Raw genomic sequence first — 23,095 nt, forward strand, 5'->3', positions numbered from 1 at the left:
CTTGAATTTGGCTTTGTTACATGGGTACCCATCTGCTGGTAGTAACCAGACTGATAATTGAAGGCAGCCTTCCAACATAGCATCGCCAGGGCCATCTGTTTTCCAACAGTGCAGTAGGGGTTTGGAGGATGGGTCTTAATTGTTTCTTTAAGATTCCAAAAATGTCTTACTACTTCTCAGAAGGGTAGTTTTGAAATGTAACTTTTTTTTAAAAAGCCTATTATTCCTTTCATTCCCTAAGATGTGAGGGACTTAGTCCTTAGTTTGTAGTGATATGCCAGTTCTTGAGGGTAGGGTTTAATATAGGTAGATATACCTTTAATATATAAAAAATTAGTCAGAATTTCAAGTGCCTTCCCAGTGTTCCGGAGGCAGAAGCAGGTAGATCTTTTGAGTGTGAGGCCACTCTGGTCTACACAATGAGACTGTATCAAAAAACAAAAAACAAAAACAAAAACAAAAAAACAACAAAAGGAAAACCAAAAACCAAAAGGACTGGAGAGATGGCTCAGTGAGTAAAGTTGCTTAGTGGGCCAAACTTGAAGTTATCAGTTTCATCCCTGCAACCCACATGGTAGAATAAGAGAATTAAGTCCCCCCAAGTTGTCCTCTGTTGTCCACATATGTGCCATAGCATGTTCTGCTTCTCCAGTGTATGCACCCACACTAATAAATCATAATAATAATTTGAGAAACTAAAGGCAACAAGTTTCATTATGACTGGAATGTTTTTACTCTGTGTTGTATCAGTTTTAGGTTGTTAAGGAAGAGCAGTGGTATTTCCATTTGGTGTCTACATTTGTCTGGTGTAGGTTATGATTTTCCAACATAGTGGAATGAAACTACTTTTATGTATCTATTACTTTGCCGCACAACCTTATGTGGATGCATATTTAATTATGTATCCAAGGAACCTGTGAATGCTCAGGTTCCTTCATCCATTATGAATTCTGTGCTAGCCTGTGATGTGATATATGGATTACTCACTTTCTAGTAGTTAGCTCTGTTAGGTGTGTACTGAGTGACTAGGACCACACCTTACTCCATGGAGGGTAATCTTGCTGAAGGCAGAGACTCTTTTATTTATATATGCATTTTCATAGCATATATTCCAGTATACATACATGACCATTGTAAGCTTTGTTGATGAAAGCATTTATTGAAGGAAATTTCATCTATAAGGACATTCTTATGGTAGTATACCTTAAGCTGGTTTTGCAGTGATAAACAAAAATTTGATCCTGGAGCATTATGATTCAGTATCATATCGTCTCTTTGCAAAGATATTTTGACTAATCAGGTTTGATAGGAATCCACAGAACTTTTGTCTTTGATCTTATAAAAAGACTTTTTCTTCGAAGCTAATCCTTTAGCATCTAAAAGGTTTGAAAAAACATATTTCCTGAAGATATAAGATAAATCTTAGGTTTGGGATCTGCTTTTATAATTTAAGTTTATTCAAATAAGATAAGCACTTTCATTAGATACTAGAAGGGAAAGTATATTCCTGACTGAGATATAGACAGGTCTGTGAAGTACCTTTATAGAGGCAGAAGTTGTGACTTGCTTGAGCATTTGTTTAGATTAAAACAACTAAATGTGTTTTTAGGAAATGAAGAAGGAAAACAGTCTCATTAGGACTCAGTCTGAGCAAAGGGCCAGAGAAGTCTGCCACCTGGAGGAAGAACTTGGTAAAGTCAAAGTGTGTTTGAGCCAGAGCCAGAATTTTGCAGAAGAGATGAGAGGTGAGCTCATTAATGTTAGTGTTCTATACATTTTTTTTTACATTTGTTTATTTGTGTGTGTGTGTGTGTGTAGGTCAGAAGGCAGTTTGATGAAAAGAACTCTTCCTTTCACCATATGACTCTTAGGTGTCAAACTCAGGTATCAGGCTAGGCATCAAGTACCTTTACCCACTGAGCTATCTCAGCAGTCTAGAATTTTATTGTCTTCTTCACATGAGGAAAGACTGATGGCGTTAGTCAATTGGAAAACTCTGTCCTTTCTCTATATTCACCCCCAAAATGTTTGATGTTTTCCAGCATGATAGTTGAACTTTTAAAAGTAAAAGCTCATTGAGTCCCCAAATGCATAGTTTTTACTACTTTGAAATCAGAAGGATAAGCATTGTTACACAATACTATATTGGCAGTGTTTTCTCATCGTAGCGTGCCATTCGCGTCTCTCAAGTGTGTTCAGTGCATACAGACCACTGTTCACTCATTAATGTCTCTTAGAAATGGAAAATCATACATTAAATGTATGTGTTCTGGTCCCTTAATGCCCATTGTATTTTGATAATTTACTTGACTGAATGGCTTTATTTCCTGGGTTTACAGCCAAAGTTTTATGTTGTACACAGCAAATGAATCTACCATTTGTGCATATTAATTTATAGCATATCTTTTACATAAATTTTTTTCTTGAGATAATTTTACTTTGTTTTTGTTTTTAATTTTCATTTTCACTTTTGTTTAGATTGGGTTTGGTTACAGGCTGAGGTCAAGTACTCCTCCTGCTTCAGTTTCCCAAGTATCCAGAAATGAATTTCTGAGGCTGTTTTCCCTTTTCTATGGCAGTTGGTAGAATTATCAGTCTAAAGCTTTTTAAAGGAAAAATGTAAAAGTGAGTTATGACTCATTTTTCAAGATTATCAAAAGTGTCATTGTTTGAGGCCCTCAAATGCAAAGTAGAAGGAAAATGTCTTTGGGGTGCTGTCTATATATATAAGTCTTCAGCTCTCATTGGGTAGGTTTGAAATTAAGGGATTAGAAATAAGTATAGTTTTTCATTTACTATTACATTATATTACATATTATATTATTTACTATAGAGGTTTTCAATTATTTCCTTTTTACCCCAGGCCTTTTAGTCACTGCTAGGTGAAAATATTGCCAGGTAGGTGGGGCTGTCAGTATGACTAAAATAAGGTCGTGATAGGAGCTTCCAAATGAATTAATCTCAGCTCCTCTTTCTGCATTTCTTACTAAGGAAGAATTGGAATGTGGGTGGCATTCCTGCTAACAAATAACATACATTTTAAAAAAATAATTCTAAATACACTGTAAACTTCCTTGTTTGAACAAATAACATACATTTTAAAAAAAGAAATAATTCTAAATACTCTGAAAACTTCCTTGTTCTTTATACATCGTTTTTATTAAGCTATGAAGATTATTAGATACATTACTATATTAAAATGGCTGTTTTTCTCTTTGTCTTTATATAAACTTAGGTCATAGGATTACTTTCAAGGGCTACAACATTAGTGTCAAGTTTTACAGGACTTGAGAGTCTATTAATCTCATTGCTTTTTTCTTTTTTAGTTTAAATTTTAAAATTTTAGAAGTCATAGGCTAGATATGCTAGGTAACTTCTTTCCCATTGAGTTACACCCTGATGCTAGAGTATAAAGTTCTTATAAAGTAGGTATTTGTTGTAAACACTGATAACTTTGTGTTTATTTGTTTGTTTTAATAGCTAAGAATACCTCTCAGGAGATTATGTTAATAGATCTCCAGGAAAAACTAAACCAACAAGAAAACTCGCTAACTTTAGAAAAACTAAAGCTTACCTTAGCTGACCTGGAAGCGCAACGAGACTGTTCTCTAGACCTGCTGAAGAAAAGGGAACATCACATTGAACAACTGAATGATAAGTTAAATAAAATAGAGAAGGAGTTTGAAGCTTTGCTGAGTGCTTTGGAGTTAAAAAAGAAAGAGTGTGAAGAACTGAAAGAAGAGAAAACTCAGTTTTCTTGTTGGAAAAGTGAAAATGAAAAACTTATCAATCAGGTAGAATCAGAAAATGAAAGCTTGCAGAGTAAAATCAACCACTTAGATGCCAGCCTCAAGACACAACAAATAAAATGTCATGACTACAATGAAAAAGTAAGAACACTGGAGATGGAAAGAGAAAGTCTTAATGTGGAGATTAGAAACCTCCGCAGTATGATAGACAGCAAGATGGTTGAGATTGAGACACAGAAACAAGCCTACTTGGAACTGCAGCAGAAAGCTGAGTTCTCAGATCAGAAGCATCAGAAAGAAGTAGAAAATATGTGCTTGAAAGCTAATGAGCTCACTGGGCAAATTGAAGGTTTGGAACATAAGCTTCAGTTACTGTCAAATGAAGTAGTGACCAAAGACCAGCAGTATCAAGACCTGCATACTGAGTATGAAGCATTGCGGGATTTGCTCAAATCAGGAGGTTCTCTGGTGACAACTGAGGATAATCGGAGAAGTTCTTTGACTTTTGAACAACAGCCTGCAGTGAGTGATTCCTTTGCAAATCTAATGGGGGAACAAGGAAGCGTGCATTCAGAAAGGAATGACTGCTTTGTAGATGGGGACCAAACTGCAGAAAATGTAGCTGTCTTAAAAAATAGAGTCATTTCGCTTGAAAGTTCCCTGAAGTCTCAAACCCAGATGAACTCAGATCTGCACAAGCAGTGTGAAGAATTGCTACAAATCAAAGGAGAAATAGAAGAAAACCTCATTAAAGTGGAGCAGATTCATCAAAATTTTGTGGATGAAACAAACCAGTGCATTGGTAAATTGCAGGAAGACTCTGCAGTTCATCAGAATGTTGTTGCTGAAACTTTAGCAACCCTTGAGAGCAAGGAAAAAGAGTTGCAACTTTTGAAAGAAAAATTAGAAGCTGAGCAAAGAGAGATTCAAGAATTAAAGAAGAGTAACTGCCTTCTTGAAGGCACTCTGAAGGAGCTACAACTTTTATCTGAAACCTTGAGCTCAGAGAAGAAGGAAATGAATAACATCATCTCATTAAGTAAAAAAGACATTGAAGAGCTAACTCAAGCAAATGGGGTTCTCAAGGAAGCTAATGAGGCCTTATGGCAGGAGAAAATGAATTTACTCGAGAAACATGAGAAGATTTCAAGCTGTATAGCAGAACAAGAGAGAAGCATTTCAGAGTTGTCTGATCAGTACAAGCAAGAAAGACTTCTGTTATTACAACGATGTGAAGAAACAGAAACTCTGTTGGAGGATCTCAGGGCTAACTATAAAACAGCACAAGAAAACAATGCTAATTTAGAATGCTTGCTCAGTGAATGCACTGCTGTTTGTGAGAACAGGAAAGTTGAACTGGAGGAGCTGAAGGAAGCATTTGCAAAGGAACAGCAAGATTTCTTAACAAAATTATCTTTCAGTGAAGAGCAAAACAGGAAATTGATGCTGGAATTGGAGATAGAGCAACAGACTGTGAGGTCTGAGGCCACAGACACCAAAAACTGTTCTAAGAGTGAGGCTGATAGCTTAAGGCAGGAGAGCTTGACTTTAAAGGAAGAACAAAATAAGAAGCAAAAGGAAGTTAATGACTTAGCACATGAGAATGAGCAACTGATGCAGTTAACTCAGACTAAACCTGAACATTATCTTGAAGTAGAATCAGTTGAGAACTCTATAAAAGTAACAGAAGGTGAGATACATAAGTGTAGTTCCCAGTATCAGATGGATATTGACACTAAAGCCATTTCTTCAGACAATTATAAGGCACAGTTGGTACGCCTCGAAGCTTTGATTAGAGTTATGGAAGTAAAGCTTGACCAAAGTGAAGAGGAGAAAAAAACCCTGTATCAGGAATTGCAGACAATTAGAGGAGAAGTGGGAACTGTGAGTTCACAGGACCCTCAGTCACACGAAAGGATTGGCCTGAAAGACTGTGAAATAGAAGCCGAAGAAAAGTATGTGTCAGTGCTCCATGAGTTGTCCTCAAGTCAGAATGAGAATGCACGCTTGCAGTGCTCTCTACAGACAGCACTGGATAAACTCAATGAGCTAGGGGAAATGTGCCAAGTACTGAAGGTTGAGAAGTTACAACTCCAGTCTGAGCTGAATGACTCACGGTCAGAGTGTATCACAGCTACTAGTCAAATGGCAGCAAAGGTTGAGAAGCTAGTGAATGAAGTGAAAATGCTAACCCATCAAGATGTTCTTCCACAGAGTGAGCTTAGGGAAGATGTGTCAGATGGTCTTTGTGATAAACAAATCAATGTGTCTATGTTCTTGACTCCTTTGGACAGTAGCAGTTTCTGTGAGCAAATAACATTGTCAGACAAAGAAGTTCGAGTGCATTTTGATGAGTTACAGGAGAAATTTTCCTGTTTACAAAGTGAACACAAAGTTTTACATGATCAGCATTGTGAGGTGAGCTCTAAGATGTCAGAGCTGTGTTCCTATGTTGACACATTAAAAGCTGAAAATTCTGTGTTGTCAATGAATCTGAGAACTCTGCAGGATGACTTGGTAAAGGAAAGGAAACCTGGTGCTGAGAATGGACATACATTGTCACTGTCATTCTGTGGGACAGACAGCCCAAGTCTGACACATTTTGGAGAAGCTGCTTTTTACAAAAATGTTTTAGAACAAACTGGAGGAGACACGTCTCTTCTAAGTTTAGAAGGGAATACTTCAGCAAACCCTTGCAATGTAGATGAAGTGTCTTACAGCAGTCTAGAGGAGGAGAATCTGACTGAGAAAGAAATCCCAGCTACCTCTGTGAGGACTGTTGAGGAACTTGAAATCCTATGTCAGATGTACTTACAATCTCTCAAGAATCTAGAAGAGAAAATCAAGAGTCAAGAGATTATAAAAAATAAAGAAATTGACGAGCTTGAGCAGTTACTAAGCTCTGAAAGGAAAGAGCTCGGCTGCCTTAGGAAGCAGTATTTGTCAGAAAAGGAGCAGTGGCAGCAGAAGCTGACAAATGTGACCTTAGAAATGGAGTCCAAGTTGGCAGAAGAAAAGCAGCAGACGAAGAATCTGTCCCTCGAGCTAGAGGTAGCGCGCCTTCAGTTGCAAGAGCTGGACTTAAGCTCAAGATCTTTGCTTGGGAGTGACATGGAAAATGTAAGTACCTGGGATACACATGTTGTTTCTCTGTGTGCATGCCTAGTTAAACACTTAGTAAATTCTTACTGGGTTGAAATAAATATGAAATCAAGATTGGAGGATTCTCAAGTTTCAAGGAAATGAATGAAAAACTTACCAAAAATTTTTCAGAGCCAACCAGGACTCAAAACATGAGGAAACTTTATTTGAGGAATAAATGCCCATAATGATTTAAATATTCTCTTATGAAAAATCACTAAAGATTTTTTTTTTAAGTTTTGTTTTTTTAAGACAGGTTTCTCTGTGCAGTTTTGGAGCCTCTGTTGGAACTCACCCACAGACATCCACCTGCCTCTGCCTCCCTAGTGCTGGGATTAAAGTTGTCTGCCACCATAGCCCAGCATTTTTCAAGTCTGATTTGAAGTCTTTAGAATATATACTGTCCTTAGTCACTGTTCTATTGCTATCAGACTTCATGACCCCAGCAACTTACAAAAAAGAAAATTATTAGGACTGGCTTACAGTTCAGAGGTTTAAGTTCATTATCAGCATAGCAGGATACATGGAGGCACACAGGCATACATGGTACTGGAGAGGTCTACATCCAGATTGGCAGGCAACAGGAAGAGTGACACTGGGCTTGGCTTGAGCATTTGAAACCCCAAAGCTCACGCCCAGTAACACACTTCCTCTAACAAGGCCACACCCAATCCCTGTCAAGTAGCACTAATAACTAAGCATTCAAATATATGAGCCTGTGGGGACCATTCCTATTCAAACCACCACATATACTTTTACTGATTAATGATTAATTAACTACTGATTAATGAGTGATGTGTTCAAGTGGTTTAACCTCATGTCTTTCAGAGTGTTAGATGTTGTAACATCAGTTATTAAGTGGGATATAAGAAATTATTTGAATGTTAGTTTTCTAGCAGCTTGTAGTAGTATCAGTTATTTAAAGAAAATTACTTTATATTTTATTCCTTGTGATTTGTCTTTTCTAGTTGACCAGCTTAAGTACTAATGCTGTACAGTTTGAGTTTCACTCTGTTTCTGTGAGGTAAAGGTCATAGGTCATATTGTCGTGCCAGTAGCAATAATCATAATCATAGCACCTCTTTTTGTAGGTAAATTGAGGCAAAACATGTATCTTTTCCAAGAAAGTCCTGACTAGGATGTGGTCTTCAGACTGAGAATCTGCTCATAAACACTGCTTTTCTTAGTAAAGAACATGCGTACTGAAGATGACACTAACCATTTTACCTGAAGTTTGTTAATCTCTTAGTTGGTAATCACAAAGAAACGCTACTCCTTTAATCTGCCTAAACAATTGCAAGCTATGAAAGAAAGATGCAATTTTTATGTTAGATGTAGTTGAAATAAATGTCTTGGAGAATTCATCCTTATGGTAAATATCTTACCCAGTGCTTTGCACATAGGTAGAACCCATTGAATATTTGTGTTAACTATCTGAACAGAGAATAGGATAGAATTGAGAGCTCCGCTGTTTAGAGGGGTGTGTTTAGCAGCACCCATATGGGCAGTTTTTGTAAAGTAATAGTTAAACCACTGATTTCATTTTGATTCTTCTGAAAAATAAAATGCTTTCTTGGTTTACATTATGTTTACAGGCTGTTCAAGTCCAAAATGATAGTTATGATATAAAAGAATCAAAAGTATATGTTTTAGAGACTACAGAGAAAACACCAAAGCAGGACACTGATCAGACTTGTGATAAAGATATTCAGCAGGACCTTTGTCTAGAAACTTCAGTCACTGAGACCGAGACAGCCAGGCTCATGGGAGCGAGGTATGAAGAGCAGTCCCCGGAGACCAATTGTGAGGCACCAGCAGAGAATAAAACCCAGGACTGTCCAGAATGCCTATCTCAGTTGTTTTCTAGTCCTAATGTATTGGTACCCATGGATGTTCTGGAAGATCAGGGATCTATCCAGAATCTCCATTTGCAAAAGGACACATCAAATGAGAATTTAAGGTTACTTCCTGCAGTAGATGACTGGGACAAAAAAATTGAAAGTTTATTAAATGAAATAAAAGAGGCAGATTCAAAACTCAATTTACAGGAAGTACAGCTAAAGATCAAGATTGAAACATGCATGCAATTGGAAAAAATAGTCAAGGACCTCAAGAAAGAAAAATCTCACTTAAGTGAAAAATTGGGATCCCTTCCTTGTAACCAGGAGGTACGTCAGAGAGTAGAAAGTTCAGAAGATCTTGGTTTTGACTTAGAATCGGGAACAAATGAGTTAAGTGACGTTATTAAAGATAATGTAGCCAACATAGAAGACGATTGGAAGGAAAAGTTTTTTGATGTGGAAAAGGAACTGACCAGGATCAAGTCTGAGAAAGCTAATATTGAACATCTCATCCTCTCTGTGGAAGCTGACTTAGAGGCTGTTCAAGCAGAGAAGCTGTGTTTAGCAAGAGACACTGAGAGTAAGCAGAAGGTTATTGTTGACCTCAAAGAGGAGCTTTTTGTAGTCATTACTGAGAGAAACAGGCTTCGTGGAGAATTAGACACTGTGTCAAAAGAAAAAGAAGCACTGGATCAGACATCTAAACAGATGAAAGAGAAAATAGAAGAGCTGGAGTCTCACCAAAGTGAGAAACTCCGTCACATTGAGGTGGTAGAGGCTGAGGTCAAAGACAAAGCAGAACTCCTCCAGACTTTGTCCTTTAATGTGAGTGAGCTATCAAAGGACAAAGCTCATCTCCAGGAGCAGCTGCAGAATTTGCAGAATGACTCACAGGAATTATCTTTGACAGTAGGTGAGCTGGCAATTCAAATTGGAGAGCTGAAAAAAGAGAAAGAATCACTGGTCAAGGAGTCTCAGAACTTCCAGGCACAGCTGACTGAGTCAGAATGTGAAAGGCAGAACATCTCCAAGGCCTTAGAGGTGGCACTCATGGAGAAAGGTGAGTTTGCTATGCGGCTGAGCTCCACCCAAGAGGAGGTGCATCAGTTGAGACGAGGCATTGAGAAACTGAGTGTGCGCATCAAGGCAGATGAAAAGAAGTACTTAAGTACTGAGGAGAAACTGAAGGAAAGCCAGCGTGAAAATGACTCATTGAAAGATAAAGTGGAGAATCTGGAGAGGGAATTGGAAATGTCAGAAGAAAACCACGAGCTGGTGATTCTTGATGCTGAGAATTCTAAAGCAGAGGTGGAGACCCTCAAGGCACAAGTGGATGAAATGACCAAAAACCTGAAAGTTTTTGAATTAGACCTTGTCACAGTTAGGTCTGAAAGAGAAAATCTGACCAGGCAACTACAAGAGACGCAACATCAAGTGTCAGATCTGGATGAATTGTGCACTTCCTTTAGAAATCTGTTGGAAGAAAAGGAGCAGGCAAGAGTACAGATGGAAGAAGATTCTAAATCTACAGTGCTGATGCTTCAGACACAATTAAAGGAGTTCAGTGAGGAAGTAGCAGCCTTGTGTAATCAGGAAATTTTGGAGACTCAAGAACACAGTCTAGACCAGCCAAAGGAAGAAATGCACTGCTTGAAGAGCAGCATTCAGAAGCTTAAAGTTCACATAGATGCTGAGGAAAAGAAGCAGCACTGCCTCCTCGGACAACTGAAGGAAAGTAAGCATTGTGCAGACTTGCTTAAGGATAGAGTTGAGAACCTTGAACAAGAATTGCAGCTCTCAGAGGAAAAGAAAGAACACGTGACTCTTGAAGCTGAGAATGCCAAAGCAGAGATACAGACTTTAAAATCAGAAATACAAGGAATGGCTCAAAACATCCAAGATTTGGAGTTAGACCTTACTAATACAAGGTCAGAAAATGAAGATCTTATGAAAGAATTAAAGCAGGAACAAAAGAGAGTTTCTGAATTAGAAACAATAAATTCTTCGATTGAAAACTTAATGAAAGAAAAAGAGCAAGAAAAGGTACAGATGAAAGAAGAATCCAAAATAGCAGTAGAGATGCTTCAAACTCAATTACGAGAACTAAATGAGACAATGATTTCCTTGTGCAATGCCCAGAAGGATTATAAGACCAAAGAACAGAACCTGAGTGGTCAAATACAAACTCTTGAACTTGAGAAGGCCCAGTTGCTACAGGACATTGGTGAGACCAAGAATAAATACATTGTTTTGCAGTCATCTGTAAATGTCCTCTCTCAAGAAGTAAAAGCTGGCAAAGAGAAGCTAGAAAAGAAGGAGGAACAGGTCAGGACACTGGAAGATCAACTTAAAGGTCAAGAGCAGCTTGCATGTAAACTTTCCCAGTTGGAAGGAGAGCAGCAACTCTGGCAGAAACAGAAACTAGAACTGAGAAATCTGAATGTGGAGCTGGAGCATAAGGTTCAAGTGCTGCAATCCAAAAACACTGCTTTGCAGCGCACCTTTGAAGCCCTGCAGAATTCTCACAAGCATTTAGAAAGTGAGCTTGGATTGTTGAAGATGCAGAAAGTATCACTTATCCAAAGAGTAAGTGCCCTGATTTATTTCCATGTGGAAAGGAGGGAGGGACTTCCAGATGGTTCTGTGACTTTGTGTTTATAGTGTCTTGACTACAGGAACAGTCAGCTCAAGCAGCAGTGATTGCCCTGATGTACTTGTAAGAGACATTGTGTGTGTGTGTGTGTGTGTGTGTGTGTGTGTGTGTGTGTGTGTGTGTGAGAGAGAGAGAGAGAGAGAGAGAGAGAGAGAGAGAGAGAGAATTGGATTAGGTTTTTGATGGGATGGCTTCATGGAAATCTTGGGATCCTTATCTGTAGTTCGGGTTCACTGGGATGGAAACATCCCCCTATCAAGCTGAGAACCACTGTGACAAGAGTGTAACAGATAATGATTAGGATCTGAAGGCAGCTCCTGCCCTTTGCACCTTAAGGAGAAAGAATACCTAAAGATATTGATGTAGTTAGAATGGAACACTCAAGGCTTCTAGGGTGTGGCTTGAGAAAAATCAGCCTGATCAAGAAAGGGATTCCTTTGAATTTTTTTTTTTCAACATTCAAAGGAATGTCCAGAAAATGAAGTCTATCACAACTATATTTTTCAGGATTTGTATATTTATAACTTTAATCCTTAGGCATGTTTTATTGGATTAGAGTAGCATGGTGGGATTAGTAGAGCTCTAAGAGCAGATAAGAATCTAAGGTACTAAATACAAAAAACTAAGGCACTCCCTCAAAACATTCTCTGATGATGTTAATTCAAATTGAAGCCTTTGTAAAGGGTCTTGAGAGTTAGAAATATTATCTGCCTTCTTTTCTTACTGCTGTCTTAAATCTGTGCTGAAAAGAAAATGGAAGCTCACTAGTAGGTTTTGAGAAAACCAGGTGAGTGGATTAGTAGGGAGATTCAGCCAGGTCCACTTTCTTAAACTGTGTGTTGTAACAGTGGTTTATTCACAGCAGACCACCCAGAGCAGGTGCTGATGAATATTAAATTCCAGGTAAACACAATGACTGGGAAGGAAGCTGAACTACAGAGGGAGCTGCATGAAATGGTACACAAAACAGCAAGGCAGAAAGAAGAATTCAATAAAGAGAAAAACAGGCTAACTCAAGAATTAAAAGTACCAATGGAAGAACTAAAGAACCTCAAAGTAAGAGTCCTCATGGCAAACTTGTTTTGCTCTGCTAATTTGGCATGCCTACTCTTTGGTTGTCTTTGTAAGGCATTCTGCAGTGAGTCAAACTTTGTTTCAGGTTTTGGAACTCAAGCTTAGTGCTCAGATTTGTAGTGATTTTCACTGTCTAACACTGTCATGGGCCTAGGAGTCATGTGATGCTGGAAAAATCCCAAACCTACACTGGCCATCAGGGAGACTCCAGCAGCTGAATATAGAGGGGGTTTGCTTTATGAATTTTGAGATGTTATATTTTAAACATAACTCTACTGTCTGCTGCTTTAATGTGTTTTAGTTGTTTTTCTATATACTTGTAAAATGAAATTCAAGGTTTTAAATGAAATTACATGTGCTTTATAGGTAGAGCATCATAAATATGTGAATCAGCTTGAGAAGGAATTTCAGCGTGCTCAGGGGAAAATAAAGTTGTTGCTCAAATCCTGTAAACAGCTGGAAGGAGAAAAGAAGATGTTGCAGAAAGAAATCTACCAACTTGAAGCTGCCCAGAAGCAGAAAACTGGTGGGTGCTAGCTGGGGCATATTGGTTACCAGAGGTTATCTTCTGTGAGTCAGCACTCTATGGGGGAAAACCCGGTAAGCCACAGCCACGTGGCGATACACAGATTAATAGGGATGTGTTAAATTAATATGTAAGAACTAGCCAATAAGAAGCTAGAGCTAATAGGCCAAGCAGTGATTTAAATAAAACAGTTTCTGTGTGGTTATTTTGGTTCTCGGCAACCGGGACTAACAAGCCCTCCTTGGAACACTGAATGATACCTTTGGTATGTACCTTTTTCCAATGGGTATCCATAAAGAATTTGCCCCCTCCCCCTTTCCCTCCCCCCTCCCTCCCTCCCTCCCTTCCTCTCTCCCTCCCTCCCTTCCTCCCTTCCTCTCTCCCTCCCTCCCTCCCTTCCTCCCTCCCTCCCTTTTGATAATTAACCATGCCACTTTTATCCACTCACACAGTCTGCTTTCTTTATGGATAGCCAGTGGTTGGTATGTGTGGGAGGCTTCTAGACAGTGTGATTGGAGTATGTTTTGGAATCTGGGAGTTTTCCTCCTGAATTGATCGCCACCCCTGGTTTCTAGAATCTGACTGAGGCCCCTGCCTTGATGTGGTTCTTCTACATTTGTACCTCCCAGTCCCTGTATTCTCTCAAAATGTTCTTATAGCCTAAAGGGACTTACATTTTCACAGACTGGCACTTGTCCCCAAAACCATACAATATAGACATTACAATCATTATTGAATTATATCGCTTATTCATTTGTGACAGAAAGAATGGGTGGGAAAAGGGGGAGATATAAGAAATTGATTTGCTTGATCTCTTTTAACTAATTCTATAAGGGAGGGTTAAGTTTTGATGGGTTTTATTCAACCTTATCTACTAGATTGTGCTTCATAGTCTTCAGATATGAACAGATGTTGGTCCTTAACTCCTGGAAAAGTTCAAAGAACAGGCTTAAAGGTGACCTGTTGGGAATGGTCTATAGTAGTAACTGGGAGCAGCAGCAAGTTGCATGTGATGTGTCACTTTGTTTTCCACAGATTCTGTTGTGGGTGTTAATGTAGCTAAATTAATGACTGAAAATAAAGACCTGAAAGAGACACTTGAAGAAAAAATCAAGGAGGCAGATAAGTACTTGGATAAATATTGTTCCCTGCTTATAAGCCATGAGGAGTTAGAGAAAGCCAAGGAGATGCTAGAAATACAAGTTGCTCGTCAGAATTCACAGCAATCCAAACGACATCTCCACAGTTCTCCTTTGCTGGATTCTTCAGTTTCAGGACTATCTCCAACTACTTCTGTGAGTGAGAAGACAATATCTGGCCAAAATAAAACTTCAGGCAAGAGGCAAAGGTCCAGTGGAATCTGTGAGAATGGTTGTGGGGCAACACCCTGTACACCAGAGACATTTTCTAAAAGAAGCAGGAAAGCAGTCAATAGTAGCATTCACCCTATTGAGGACAAGGAAGAGCCTCAGTTTGAGTTGGAGGGACTCCCAGACGTCGTTAAAAAAGGTATGTATATTTTTCAGACAGAATAACAGGGCTGTGGGTGTAGACCATGTGCTTAGCTTACATGTGACCCTTTATTAAATTCCTAGCATTAAAACACAAAAGTTTGAAATTTCACGTAAAAATTGGTATGTGGAAAGATAGAAACTTTTACTTTTTAAGTTTTCCAATTATCACATAATAGCCCTAACTGCCTGGAGAGACTAGTCCATTTTTAATTTGATGATAAAATATGTGTCTAAAATTAACATACAACATTATACAGCTAAGAGACCAACACTACAAAAAGAGCTGGTAGATTTGGAAAATGACTGCTAAAAATGTTCGAAATTCTTTTTATAATCACCTTTTTCTTTCTTGAGTCGTGAGCTGGACAAGTGGGCCGGTTGACACTGACTGGAAGTAAGAGTTTAGAATTCTTATAACTATGTAATTATTGCAGTCTCTAAGACATAAGCAGATTTTCCTTCCTATTTCTGTCTTCATTTTTAATTCTCTTTGATATTTTAAGACAGAATCTTACTGTGTAGTCTAGGCTGGTCTTGATCTTGAAGCATTTCTGTCTTAGTGCTAAGTGTCTCTTTGTGCTAAGATTATAGGCAGGTGCCATTATACCCAGCTTCAGTCATTTAGTTCTTAAAAAAAAAATCAGTCAGGTGATGGTGGTGCATGCCTTTAATCTCAGCACTCAGGAGGCAGAAAAAGGTGGATCTTTGTGAGTTCAAAGCCAGCCTCGTCTACAGAGTGAGTTCCAGGACAGCCAGGGCTATACTGAGAAACTCTGTCTAAAACACACACACACACACACCCCAGGTTGGATCTTTTGCCCTACACATTGGAAACAAAACTGTCTGGAGGAGTTGTATTATGGTAACCGTGGTTCCAGAGTGTTTAGCTAACTCACTCTCTCGTAGACTTTTTCGTAAGAGATTAATAAGAGTACTGCCTGTAGTCAGATCTGAATGCCTCTGTGGAGGGCCCTGTGATAGATAGTCTTTGTGGCTAGCCTTCTTTTGTCACCAGTCAGATCACTTCCTTTCCTGTAAGGAGACAGCAGAGTGAGCAAATGCAAAGACACTCTTAGAAGTGAGCCCTACAGTCACTGTTAGTTTACATTTTCCTTCTTCAGACAAGGACTGGCCTTGTTCCATCCTAGTACAATTGTATTAAATGTTCTGCCTATCTTAAAAAGTGCAAGATAATGCAACCATGTAGAAGAAGCAAAACTTCTGTTTTTAAAAATGTGATTCTCTCTGATCCTTTCTCCTGTCATGATGTCTTTTTAAATCTTTTATCTCTCTAGTAAGGGTTAACCAGTTCATTTGATGACCACCAAGGCAATTATGTAGTTTAATACATTGTTTTCTGTGGCTGAGCAGAAACTGTTTTCTAATTATTTTTACCATTATTGAAACTTGGTACATACACAAGCACCTGAACTCCCATTGCTAGCACAGCTAAAACAGAAAGTTCCTAGTGAATGCCATTTCTGACAAGCAGCTCTTTTGCCCTTTAGGGTTTGCTGACATTCCTACAGGAAAGACAAGTCCATATATCCTGCGGAGAACAACCATGGCAACCAGAACCAGCCCCCGCCTTGCTGCACAGAAGTTAGTGGGATCTTCCCCAACACTTTTGAGCAAAGAAAACATTGTAGAGTCCTCAAAACCAACAGCTGGTGGCAGCAGATCACTAAAGGTAATCTTGTGAATGTCATTTCCTGCCTGCCATCCTGGAAATGTGTTAGATGGCCCAGGGTTGACTGCTGCAGTGTGAGTTGGAGTGAGCAAGTCCAAGGATATACATCCTGTACCCAAAGGACTGCTTGGAAATAGCTTCCTGGAAAGCTTAGTACATTTGTAAGTTTCAAGCATGGCTTAAATAGTTGTAAGAGGTTGTTTCCCTTTGGACCATAGCGTTGGCCATTTTGGATTTCTCACTCTATTTATCTTCCTTTCTGAAGTGTCAAAGCTTCTGGTTCTCTGTGACCTTTCTTCTCTACATTGTACAAAAGGTGGAGAGTATTTACTCAGCTGGTTTGTATTCCTGATACTGTAATTTACACTAGCAGCCCCGTTCCAGCACACACGTACATTTGCTTTACCTTCTTTTTAAATCCTGATTGTTCTGCCTTCACCTCCTGAGTGCTGGTATTACAGATGTGTACCACAGTTCCCGCTGGTGCTTTGTGCACACGACTAGACTCATTATGTTACTTAACTCAGTTTTATTTGCTGATCTCTTTCACTGGTGTGGTAAAAGAACAAAGGAGGTGACATTCCTGAAAGATTCAAACCTCCCCAGGCTCACACCTCTCTTTTGCAACTTACTTGTATTTCTCAAACTGGCAGCCATGGAACTATTCTTTGAAATTTCTAAAGTAACTTCAGGAAGTTTTAAAATTTTGTGATGTTATCTTGCTTACTTGTCAGAATTTAAGTATGTAGTTGGATAACCTTCAATTAGCAAAAACAAAAAACAAAACAAAAAATCCTAAAGTTTTCACAAATGTGTTGAGTGATAGTTGTTAGCACAAAATCTAGAAACACTGGTGATTAGTTGTATCAAGACAGCAAAACATTGCAAATTGGTTTGTTTTGATTGATGTAGAGATGCTGTATATAGTTATACAAGGCTATAGTTATAGCCTTGTCATATTTTTCTCATAGTTATAAGTTAAAGTTAATTTAACAATGAGGAAGGGTGTAGGAGGAGGGCCCGCTTGTTCTTCCTGGCTGCCCGGCTAGCTTAGCCCTGAAATAACCACATAGAAACTGTATTAATTAAAACACTTCTTGGCCCATTAGCTCTAGCTTCTTATTGGCTAACTCTTATATTAACTTAACCCATTTCTATTAATCTGTGTATCGCCACGTGGCTGTGACTTACCGGCAAAGATTCTAACCGGCTTCTGTCTCAGGTGGAGGATCCTTGGCATCTCTCTGACTCTGCTTTCTTCCTCCCAGAATTCAGTTCTGTCTTCTCCGCCTACCTAAATTCTGCCTTATCAGGCCAAGGCAGTTTGTTTATTCATTAACCAATGCAACCAACACACAGAGGGGACTCCCACATCAGAAGGGTCTTCATATTTCCATACACTGGGGATGGAGCTGTCCACTCTTGATGCTAGAAGTAGTGTATTATCCTGTGCAGTTTCTCCTTCCCCTCAATTAATGTCTCTGTTTCCCTCTGTCCCTTGGAGTCAACTGTTGGCCCTGCCAACAGTACTGGAGTTCAGTAGAGTAGACCCTGACTTCCCCGGCTGATGAGGAAAGCTCTGTGAAGTAGAAGGTTCCCTGAAGGAATAAAGCTGGGAAACTTGACTAGAGCTGTTGACCATGGGATAGCCACAAGACTGGGAATCAGATTTAGAATCTGGTATAGACTGCCATTTTCTAGATAAGTGATAGGGAACTCCCTTAACCCCTCAGTTTAAAAAAAAAAATTCTATTCCTTCCTTTCTGAGACTTATGTGATACAGATGTTCTGTATGGTAGGCTCCCCTACCACAGGAAACCAGGCATAAGCTAATATTTGGACTCCATTGTCCCTTTGTAGTGCTTGCTCAAATGTCTGTCTTCTGATTTACAATATGGAACTAGTTAGATCTGGTTTGTCTGTGTCATCATGTCTAGCAAAAAGTCTTGACATTTAGCAAATGTTTGTGGAATGAATGGAGCCGTGAATATTATCTTGAAGTGACTTTAGTAATGTGATTTTTATAAAGATAGGAAACTGTCCTGTGAAGTCACCACAGGGCCTTTTCTTTTTTTCTTTTTTCCTTTAGAGGAATTGATGGTAAAAGCAGTTTGCATGTGGTGTTCAGATTTATTACCTAGGAGAAGAGTTTTGCACACTAGGGGGCCTGCACTCTACACTGCTGTGGAGCCTGCTGGTACTGGGCAGTAACCATGGTTTCCTGCAGATTTGTGTTCTCTGCATTAGCTACATGCAGTCTAGTTGGCACCAGCAGTTATGAATTACAAAGCAGTTTTGTGCACTTGAAGAATGGCAGGGGTCCTCTTGAAAAGAGGGTCTAGGAGACTTTATGATTAGATTCACATTTTAAAAACACAGCCTAGTGATTTTCACTTTAAGTCAGCATTTTCTGAGATGCTCTGTAAAAAGTACTTACAAGTATGTTTCATCGTTTAGTTTAAAAAGCACAGAACAAGATTTTCTTTACTAAAGCAGGTGCTTTGACGCTCAAAATTGTAAATTCCCCCCTAAGGTCAGAGCTGAGTTCAAGGCAGCTCCTTATGTCATTAATAATATCTGATGAGTTCAAGGTATTGAAAAATAGGTAAAATGCATTGGGTGTATTGTTCTGTTCATTAAGTCTTTATGATGAGGAAGCCCAGGAAATCCTAGTCTGCTGGAAACAAAGGAGCTGCTGTTTATAGGTTTGGTTCCCTGATTGGTTCTGCTTGGTGGGCTGGCTGCTAGAAATTTTAAGGCTCATGTGGGTGGTAGTGATGCCTTGAGCATAGGGTCAGTTAACAGCTCTTTGAAGACATTGCATCCCCACCCCTACCCGCCACCCACTGCTAGTAGGATTCATTTCTATCAAGTCACCTATATCTCTATTCTCTCCCCATTCTGGCTGCAGACTTTGCTGGTGAGATGGGTAGTGGCACTGTCTGAGAGATTCAGGGCCTTGCTTGGCTATGAACCATTCAGAAGCAGATGTCTACATGAGCACCACACTCACACTTTACCCTGATCACAGAGTGTAACTGACTCAGTTCCATGTCAGAAAAGCCAAGGAACATACTGTAGTCACTTCCTTAGTTCCTTTTCTCTGTGAGCCCTCATTCTCCCTCCTTTTCTCTTTCGCTGAGTGAACCTAAACACTTGTGACTAATAGATTCCAGGGATACCCTTGTCTTGGTCTTACTGCTTTTTATAAAAAGAAAAAAAGGATGGTAGTTCCAATAGAACTTTCCCTTCAACTTTTCACATGTGGTAATTTTCCCCCAGCTCCTGGTCTTTGGCTGCTGGTTTGTCAGTGTCCTGTGCACCTGATCTGAGATAGAAACAGGATTTCTAATTCACTGTGCTTTTTGTAACGCAAAGTATTCCAACTGCCCTTTAAAGTCACGTGCTTCTTGTAGAGGAAATATAAATGGAAAAATAATCTCCATTCTTTTTTCCTATTTCAAAATAGTACCTGGAAGTCTTTCTTAGGGAGTGTCTGTCATATAGTTATTTTGGGGATACTGCACTGAAGACCTATCTGTACTTGCAAAATAGCCATTCTTTTAAAATTTTTATTATCTTTTCCTTTTTGGAGAATGAGGAACAGCACTGGATAGAATTGAACATAGGACTTCATGCATTTAGGCAAATTCTCTACCACTGAGCTCCATCCCCAGCCTGCCTTTTAATTTTTAAGACAGTGTCTAGCTCAGTTACCTGACTGTCCTGAATCTACTCTTGAGCAAGTTCAAGCAGGTCTTGAAAATTGCTTATCCTCTTCCCTTAGCCTCCTGAGTATCTAGGTTGGCAGGCTTCACTAGGCCCATTAGGTGACTGTCTGTTTTTTGGTTGTCAATTTTGTTTTGTTTTTAGCTGCATCTCACTATTGTGCAGGCTAGTCTTGAACTGATCTCAAGTCTTTTCACCTTGCTGCTCCATTCTTCTGAAGATCTTGTATATGAAACTTCCATTCTTGCTTTTAACTTCTTTTACCTTGCTGTTTTGTAGTTCCTTGTCACCTTATTTTGGGACAGGGTCTCTTTTTGGTCTGGAGCTTGCCAAGTAAAATAAGCTGTTGAGCCAGCAATCCCCAGAGCACTGTCATGCCCAGCCCTTTTATGTGCCTCTGGGGCTGCGCATATGTCCTCAAGCATTTTATAAATAACCTCCCCAACCCTTCTATATCTCATTCTCATAGCTTAGATTTCCTCATTATTTTATTTATCATAAATTTTGACTCAACAACTATATCAGCATCTTACCATTTCTTAAAGTTTTGTTTTCTAGTATAATCTCTCATCTAAAAGACACGTCATAGGAGATTTACTCTTTCTGGACTTTATAATTAGATAACTCTTCCTAATCTAGTTGGAAACAACACCATTAAGAGAGTGGTTGAGAACCAGGCAGTAGTGGCGCACATCTTTAATCCCTATGCTTGGGAGGTAGAGGCAGAAGAATCTCTGTGAGTTTGCCAGCCTGGTTAGAATAAGTTTCAGGTCAACCAGGGCAACACAGAGAAATCCTGTTTCGGAAAAAAGAAAGAAAAAGAAACAAAAGAGTGTGATTGACACTTTAATATGGTTCCTAGGCATTTGACATGTTGTAAATATGCTTTTCTTCCGAAGTCAGCTGCATGCATTTGTATTGCACTTAATGTGAATGCAGCAGGAATTTAGGATCATGAGGCAGGCTTTGGTTTTAAGTTCAGAATTTGCTATATGATCAGGCACATTGTGGGTATTAACAATGAGTGTAGGTAAATAAGATGTTGTCTTTGCTTTCAGTTTGCCTTCTGTTCTGACATACCACGCTACTGGTATTTCGTTTGTATTTTAATAAATAAAGCCTGCCTGAAGATCAAAGAGCAAAACAGCCCCACTGGTCAGCCTTACAGACCAGTCAGTAGTGACATACACCTTTAATCCCAGTAGCCAGACTAGTTTGCCATAGAAGCCGGGCAGTAGTGATGCACGCCTTTAATCCCAGCACTCGAAAGGAATATAAGACAAGAGGAGACAGCTCTCACACACAGTTTCATTCTGAGATTCCTGGAGGCAGGCTCACCATTTTAGGCTGGGGTAGAGGTAAGAGCCAGTGGCTGGCCCTTTTGCTTTTCTGACCTTCAGGTTGAACCCCAATATCTATCTCTTTATTAATCATGCTACATCACACTTGCTTGGGAGCAGGGCTCTGGTTGTCAGTGGTGTCAAGAGAAGCTTAGGACTTGTTAGAAGGGGTATTTTAGCTCCTGTTAGGTGACTTCTGCTTTCCAGGAAGAAGACAGTTTCATCTCTTGGGAGTGGGAATGTGACCAGGACTGATGGTACAGACCTTCAAGTCTACCAGTGAGGAAGGCTGAGATAGGAGGATCACAAGTTCAAGGTCCCTCTGGCCTATAGAGTGAGTTCATGGCTACTCTGGGCAGCTAAGTGACCCTCTATTTCAAATCCAAAGTAAAAATTATATATGCTACTTGCATGGTATATATAATGTCCTTGGTTCAGTCTCCAATAGAACAAAAAAATGACGACCACTGAAAAATGTGAATGTGATTTTGAACCTCTAACAAATTGTGTATGTTGCAGGTCAAGGTTGTTCAGCAGAGCTCGGTGGAGTCACACACAGCCTTCCCAGAACGCCTACAGAAGTCTCTCACAGCCAGTAATGCTCCTGGGAAAAACTCTGCAGAAAGCCCCAGGGAGGGCCTGAGGGTCAAGCAGGGCAACCCTGCCTCCAGCCCAGCTGCTGGGCCTGACCCACCAAACAACGAGAACTGCCGTGTACAGTGAGATGTCAGGGTTTCAGAAGGTGTCAGCTAAACCGTTCTTCCTGTGGGGACTTGACTTGAGCTAAGAGCACTTTGTCATGGGAGAATAACTGGACCATTATGGTCTATGTGTGGCCTTCAGGTCTCTGTATGTAAGATAGGCAAAGTCTGGAAGCACCTATTACATAGTCCTTGTTCTTAACCAAGGCTGTAAATAATAGTGTATAGAGCTTGAGAATTTGCTGCAGTTAAATGGAAAGCACCACAGTGATTTGTTTGTGTGAATTTTACACTTGGAAAACCCTGCAGTGATTTGATTTAGGATCTTCTTTGTAAAGTGTAAAATAGTTGTAGATAAGAATTTTGCTGAGTAAAATGAGAAGAACCTATGTGAATGTGATATGTTCATTCTTTCAGTGTATTTTATAACCTCCTGCTCATATAACCTGTAATGTGTGTGGGGAATTGGGAGTGTGTGTTTATTTCTAATCGTTGCAGACATCTTAGAGGTGGTACAGATCATGTTTTCATTCACTGTTTTTCTTGTTAAAGTCATCAAAGTTCTTTTGGTATACATTGCTGTATCTACTGATGTATTAAAATATGTTCTCAGAAAAACCTTTTTGTAAAAATTATTTCCTAAATATAAAAGCACTGTGACTTGTGGTACCATGTCATATTAAGATGTTTGAATGATTAGTACATATACTTGAATACATGATAACAATATGCTTATTGCACATGAGACTTTGAATGTTGGTCATACAGGTGGTATGAGAATATGGATGTGTCCAACTGTGCTTCTTAACTCACATCAGCAAAGGTACGAGAGTAGAATGTTTCCATCCATTTTTTGAAAAGTTGGAGGCATTTGACCCACATAAGATAAAACCTTTGACTAAACCTCTTTGCCTTTGAATAAGGGTAAAAAGGTTTTTAGGACTTAAATTAGTAGATAATTTGTTCTTGACTTTCAGTTCAGATTGCTTCAAAGTCATTTTAGATTTTAATAATGTCTCTAACAGGAATTCCATGTAGACTGACTTTTCTTTCCTACCTGCCAGTTTCCAAATAACTGATATGGAGACTTAATATTAATTATAAATGCTGGACTGATAGCTCAGGCTTATTACTAAC

The 23,095-nt window shown here is 39.3% G+C and overlaps 1 protein-coding gene across 2 annotated transcripts in view; it reads left to right on the top strand.

Moving 5' to 3' along the window:
* Cenpf (centromere protein F) overlaps positions 1-22,576 on the top strand; it is a 45,559-nt gene extending 22,983 nt beyond the window's left edge. For both annotated transcript variants that reach the window (XM_048439471.3, XM_048439472.3), the window contains 8 exons: positions 1,610-1,745; positions 3,481-6,869; positions 8,486-11,317; positions 12,288-12,440; positions 12,825-12,984; positions 14,020-14,493; positions 16,007-16,188; positions 21,777-22,576. In XM_048439471.3, coding sequence (XP_048295428.3) covers positions 1,610-1,745; positions 3,481-6,869; positions 8,486-11,317; positions 12,288-12,440; positions 12,825-12,984; positions 14,020-14,493; positions 16,007-16,188; positions 21,777-21,980 — 7,530 coding nt within the window. In that variant the 3' untranslated portion in view covers positions 21,981-22,576. The remainder of the gene's footprint in view (positions 1-1,609; positions 1,746-3,480; positions 6,870-8,485; positions 11,318-12,287; positions 12,441-12,824; positions 12,985-14,019; positions 14,494-16,006; positions 16,189-21,776) is intronic.
* The last annotated feature ends 519 nt before the right edge of the window (positions 22,577-23,095 follow it).

This window comes from Myodes glareolus, chromosome 5 (assembly GCF_982192425.1).
Source record: "Myodes glareolus chromosome 5, mMyoGla1.1, whole genome shotgun sequence".
NCBI lineage: Eukaryota > Metazoa > Chordata > Mammalia > Rodentia > Cricetidae > Myodes > Myodes glareolus.